We start from the raw sequence: 6,433 nt of genomic DNA on the forward strand, positions 1-6,433 counted from the left end.
TGCCTTTCAACACTACACCAAAAGGACTTTTAGAGAGTGATTTTCAAAGCCCTATAGAGGCGGTTTTAACGCTCTCTATAGCTATAGGGTTGGTTTTTCACCCGCCTCTAAAACCGCCTCGTATCAAGCCGGCTCTACATTTTTAAAAGCCGGTTTGTACAAACCGTTGGGGGTAAGTTTTATCTACGAAAAGCGGTTTTTCATAATAGCATAGAGGCGGTTATAACACGCCTCTATAGTTAATAATTTCTTATACTCTTCAATATAGTTTTAGAGGCGGTTATAACCGCCTCTATAACCCTAAACTAATAATTTCTTATTACTCTTCAATATAGTTTTTAGAGGCGGTTATAACCGCCTCTATAGCTAATAATTTTTATCTCAAATCAATAGTTTTTAGAGGTGGTTATAACCCCTTCTAATGCTATTATTTTTCTAACATGTTCATACTTTTAGAGGTGGTCTTAACCGCCTCTAAATTTGTTAATTAATTAGATTGAATTTTAATTTATTTTTCTTTTAATAATAAATAAATTTCTTTAACCTGCATATAAAAAACATGAATCTTTTAATACATTTCTAATTTTAATTTCATTGGTTTTTATTGACAATTAATGAGCTCAAGTGTATTAATCAAAATGTAAAAATTTTTTACACTATTTATCTATTTTTATTACAAAATATTTTTTTAGTCAAAAAAGACTGTCAAGAATTGGTGTATGAGCTGAGACTTCACTTGCACTATCTGCATTGTAAGGGGCTCAAGAGTCTCCACAACATCACTCATGAGGGGTCTCGCCTTTGGATTCCGTCTTAGACAGTAGTATGCGGCTGTAGGCTTTCTAGGCAGCTCACGCGGAGTATTGGTAGTCAAGCCGGGTCGTTTACCTGCAACATTTTTCTAAAGATTCAATAATTAGAATACTATCACTTGCAAAAATTCTAAATTAAGAAATACACAAAAATTGTACAACTTCTATTGGCTGGGAAATTTCTTCTTAAAAATATATAATTAAAACATATCATTTTTGCCCACAGACATAAGGACATATAATGTCTTCCTAAAAATTCTAAGGTACTTAGCTTCCAAAGGACTAGACAATTACATGCTGATAAGTCTGAAGTCCCATTCCCTAGTTCAGAAGTTGAAGTAAATCCAACATTTTCAAATGGGAACAGTCTTGGATTTATAAAATAAATCTTTGGCCAGTAAGCACTGATTTTCTCAGCTTGGTTGGCTTTCATTTTAGTTACAAACTTTCAAATACAATAATACAGCATATTGGGAAAATGTTATGGGGACTTCTATTTCAGTACGAAGTAGCATATCTATTTATGAGCTAAATGCAAGCTAGAATTTCTTATAAATTAATATTATTTATTGACTCTTTATGAACAATAAAGGGGTTGCGTAATTTGCTTTGAATTAGAAAGATCTATGCCATTTAATTTTAGTACAAAAGATTCGATTATATCTGGTTGTGTTTTTTTTCTAGCTATGGAAACCCACCATCTGTTCAAACTTACACAACTACTACTCATCGGTGCAGTCTATACTGCTAAAATACTGAATACTCTAGTAGAAGATATGGTATTTTAAAATCATTCTAGCATGATTTCTTAAATAATTTCTATTGCAATCTATCACACTCTGGTGCCCCTGCAAGTAGGCCATCTAGATTATAATTGCTTTTGAAGTTTCTCTTATATTGACTTGGTTATTATTGGGTTTATCAGTGGCCTCAAGTAGTTCTTGTTTAAGTACTCTGTCACCTTCTTGATCCTTTTTGATATGACCATTTTTTACAGTTATCACCTTTCTGACTTGTTTACTTTTTTTAATTTTATTGACATACCATTTTTACAGTTATCACCATGTGATGTTGGATGGTATGGTGAATCAATGTCTTCAAATTATAGTGAAAGAACTTGCTTACTTTTAAAAGTGTGATTAAATTTGTGAGTGTAGCGGAAATTATTAATTTAAAGCTGCACTATTAAGACAAGTTATTAGTAAATAGCAAACTACTTTTGGTTTCATTTATAAATGATGATCAGTTAAACTAAATTGTGATGCCACTTAATTGACCGGATCTTTGGTTTATGTGGCCACTCCATTAGTCTAACTTATCGAGTGCTACATCTCATGGTAAAAATCACAGACAATCTGCATTCTAGTTTCATTGATAATATTCTTTTGAAATGTATTTTTTGTACATGTTATACCTTCTGTTCATTTGTGATGCTACACTTAACGCAACCTAGTTCAGCTCATTCATTATATCTGTTTTTAGATTTTAGTTTGATTTTATATTTTTAAAGTCAATATTATGTTTCAAAGAAATTAAGTTGACTATATATGGCTAAAACTGAAGGCATGTTTGTGCATTGTCATAGCATTAGTAATGTCATGGTGCGACCACAGACAAAGTAGGATGCACAATTACGGCAGATCCAAACAAACAAAAGTAATGATGTAAATATGTACATCTGACACACTTCCAATAAATAACATGGCATCGTTAACACTTACAGTGAGTCTTCAATCACTAGGTAGTTTGATGGTTCAGTGTTAATCCTTTTAGCAGCTTTAGGAAATCTTTGAAAGGACAACAACAAAAAGGTTAGAACCATGAACTTAGAACCACAAATAGTACAAATGCCTGAAGACTAAAAACTCAATCTCTATATCTTACATATCAGGTGATTGCTTTCCATTTATAACGTCATCTCCACCAACAATGGCTAAAAAGGACTCTTTCCATCCTACGACAAGACACAAAAAACCAATAAACTAGAAAGAGACACTATAATTAGCAATTAGTCAGGTTACTGGATTTACATAGAGGATCAAAAATATTCTTCTTGTTTTAAGCGTGCAAATACCATGGTGGTCAGAAATTTTGCCTTCCATGTTCAATTTTGGTGGGTTTGAAGCCAAAGCCATTGGAACCCCATTACTACTCAAATGCTTTATCAACCGATTGGCACATGGAAAAGCTTTAATGTTGTACCACCTGCAAATTAAATCATGCTAATGGGTCTAAAGTGTAAACATAACACAGTGAAAATGTAACCATAACAACACTAACACAACTAGTAATTTGATATTCTCATGGAAAAGAAATCATATTATGTAAGCCAAAGATTAATATATTCACATGATCAAAGGATGAGAACTTAGAAAGAGAGTTCTTATTGTCCTTTCCTCCATAGCAAGAGCTCAAAACTGAGAGAGAGGCTACAATTGTTTAGCAACTATTAAGGGTTGAAGAACCAATCAAAGAAAAAAGATTCATTCATAGGAGTAGTCAGGGATTAAAAACTCTTTAGATAAATGAAACATTAGAAATTTAATAGTGATACAAGCAAAATGGAGAGGCAAAATGACTATGTATTCCCATGTCCTGACTCCTGATGAAAGGACAATAAAATCAAGTAAAGGAATTACTGGTCAGAGAACAACCGGGTAATCATATCCATTAATTCTTTAACACTCAGAGGGAGTCCATAATCTTGCAAGAAAATGGTAGCAGCTTCCCTTGAAGTCTTCCCCACTAGGTTATGTGCCACTTTGGTATTCCACTGCTTGTTATACTTGAGTAAAAACCTCTTTAAGACATCATTCACAATTCCAACTGAATAAGCATAAAACAAATGCATAAAAAGAAAAAAAGAAGAAACTTTTCTGAAATTATAAAAACAAATACAAGGTGAACCCAAAAAAATAAAATCCAAAAAAAAGCGGTATTCAAAAAGTACCATCCAAATCAAGAACAACTTGTGACACCATCCTAGACAAAAGGCTTAGAAAAAAAGCCATTTTTCATGAAGAGGTAATTGTTTATCTATAATCTCGAAAAATTCATCTAGAAAAACAAACAAAAACAAAAAGGTACACAACTTGAGACAAGAACAAATAGCTAGTGATATAAATAATAACAATGCTCTTCAATTCAGCTAATAAGAAAACACAACAAGAACTAGACAATTTGTTGATACTAGACAAGAAATTAAATTATCAATGGGCTGAATCAAAGGCCCACAAACTAATAGCCAGCCATCAATTTAAATCCTAAACCAACAGCCTGTCGGCCAGGAGATTCCCAGGACCCTAAACGGCCAAATCAACAACTACCGGTGCATAGGTTCACCAATATCCATACCTCGCCGGTGACATTCTTCCTGGTATGCCTGCGACCTCCACCTTCGCAGGCATTCCCCTCTCCGACCACTCAAAATGAGGGATAGAGTAGGCTTTATTGAATAAGGATAGAACAAGCTTTATATTTTTCTCACCATTTGATGCCATTGCCAATGCAGCTTCAGAGGCTTTAACACATGGTAGGAAGGATACTCCATGGTTCACTTTTGAGGCTACAAGTCCATGGCTGACAGAAAGAACTTTGAAAAATGCCTCTTTTCTGAAAGCATTATTTGATAGAGGCTGCAAAAGGTTTTTCAATGGTGTACTTTGTTTACTGAGTTGTCCAAATGGCACATAGCAATAAGTAAAGACATATGAACTTATCTCACAGCCTTCTGCAATCAACGAAAATACAGTTTGTTTTGCAAAGTATCTAATGCGCTAGCATCCACCAGAAAATATAGTAGATCCCAGCATTCTTACATGGTAAGGTGCAAATAAGTATTTTCCAGGCAAAAATATTCTAGCATAAAAGACTATTCAAAAACACTATCATTTTATTTCAAAGAATATAGACTTAACTACTTCAACATAACAAAGAGCACAAGCAAAGGGAGTAAACAATGACTAAAAATCAAAGGCAAGATTATTTGGAATAATCATCCATATATCATGATTGTTATTTTATGAGCTACATATTCAGGCCCATATGACTAAACAGAATATATACATGCATCTACTCAATTCATCTCACTTACACATTTGAGATCTTCCATAAATAAACTGGCAGAAAGATCAAATGATGTGGTGTAATACTACGACTACCATACACTTCTAAAATTGTCATATCTATAAACAAAAAGTGAAAACACAATAAGAAAGATCTTCTCTTTGCTTGTCACTTCAGCAGTTATCAGTTCCATACATCTACTAGTAGATTAGATCCAGTCTTTTTTTTGTCATCAAATTTAACTATGAACACTCAAAATATTCTCAATGCCACCACAGTTTGTAAATAAAAGGGGCAAGCAGCCAAATGGTGCATAAACTAAATTAAAAAACCCAATGAAGTCACATATCACACTCAATCCTAGATCCTCGTCCTGCTATCCAATTTACAACCTAAAAAAATTGGAAAAAACAAAAAACAAAAACAAAAGCAAAAACATCCAATGCTTGCATGAATTTCACCAATAAAAAACTCAAAAAAATCTCACTGCAGAGCATCAAATCAGAGCTAAAACTCAAATCCTTACACCAATTTCAGATAAAAAAACACAAATAAGCTCACATAATAAAAACAGGGCATCAGAATCACACCAAAAAGTTAGATCCATGCAACAATTCACAACTTAAAAAATCAATAGCAAACTCATCAAATATTAACCAATTACACTTTAAAAACATCAGCCTGGCTTCAAGTAATCAAGAACAAGCATAGACAATGAGAAAAAAAGGGTGACTATACCATGAAAAGATCGAAAAACAGTAGCAATCTCCATTAGAGGATGGATCGAACAACGAAGGGAAGGAAGGGAAAGAAGGAAAGGTTTAAAGAGAAATAAGGCTTGATTTCTCTATTCGATGAGGTTTGCTTTAGAAGCGGGGAAGAAAGGGCATTAGCGGGGCATGAGGGATTGGAGAACTGATCACCAGCATGTCGGAGGTGACGTTGTCGAGGGCCGGTGCCGGCGGAGGCGAAGCAAAATGGCAAAAGGCGAAGTTATTGATTGTATAAGCAGGATCGAGATAGGCAGGAATAATAGGGTTGAGGCCAAAGGCCTCGGCGTAGAAGTCACTGGCGAGGCCGCCGTTGCTGAATTGGCCAGTGGGGTAGGGTTTGCTAAGGAAGTCACGGCTGTAGGGCATGAAGTTGCTCTTAAGGAGGGTGGGGATAGCGTTGTTGTTGCCGGTGTCGATGGTGGAGTCGCCGAATATGATGATTACCTGGACGACGGCGATGGAGAGGAAAGGCAAAGATGAGAGGCATATGAGGAGGATGAGAAGGAGGAGGAGAGGCGTTGTTAGCGTTAGGGTTGGGGATGGAGATGGGGATGGGAGAGAGAGAGAGAGAGAGAGAGAGAGAGAGAGGGAATTTAAGGGGAGGCACTGAATGACGGGGGAGCGTGAAAGGGAATGAGGAAGGGGAGAGTGAGGGTTTGTTGAGAGGGTATTATGGAATAATTGTGTGATTAGTAGAGGGGTTTTGTTAAACCGCCTGCATAGCTTGGTATTAAAAAGAAATTACATGGTTTTGGAGGCGGTTTTTTAAAAACCCCACTAGCT

The 6,433-nt window shown here is 35.4% G+C and overlaps 1 protein-coding gene across 3 annotated transcripts; it reads right to left on the minus strand.

Annotated features, from left to right (window-relative positions):
• Window positions 1-830: 830 nt before the first annotated feature.
• Window positions 831-5,738, minus strand: LOC120264275 (bifunctional riboflavin kinase/FMN phosphatase-like). 3 transcript variants are annotated; one of them, XM_039272077.1, is made up of 7 exons: window positions 5,616-5,704; window positions 4,300-4,447; window positions 3,452-3,638; window positions 2,887-3,017; window positions 2,697-2,766; window positions 2,534-2,599; window positions 831-888 (listed from the first exon to the last, which is right to left on the minus strand). In XM_039272077.1, exons 1-7 carry the CDS (start codon window positions 5,616-5,618, stop codon window positions 885-887), a joined length of 609 nt encoding a protein of 202 aa, XP_039128011.1. In that variant the 5' UTR covers window positions 5,619-5,704; the 3' UTR covers window positions 831-884. The 3 variants fall into 3 exon arrangements, with proteins under 3 accessions (XP_039128011.1, XP_039128025.1, XP_039128018.1); XM_039272091.1 differs by lacking the exon at window positions 4,300-4,447 and having other exon boundaries at window positions 5,616-5,738; XM_039272084.1 differs by lacking the exon at window positions 3,452-3,638 and having other exon boundaries at window positions 4,167-4,447.
• Window positions 5,739-6,433: the final 695 nt, after the last annotated feature.

This window comes from Dioscorea cayenensis, chromosome 1 (assembly GCF_009730915.1).
Source record: "Dioscorea cayenensis subsp. rotundata cultivar TDr96_F1 chromosome 1, TDr96_F1_v2_PseudoChromosome.rev07_lg8_w22 25.fasta, whole genome shotgun sequence".
Taxonomy (NCBI): Eukaryota; Viridiplantae; Streptophyta; class Magnoliopsida; order Dioscoreales; family Dioscoreaceae; genus Dioscorea; species Dioscorea cayenensis.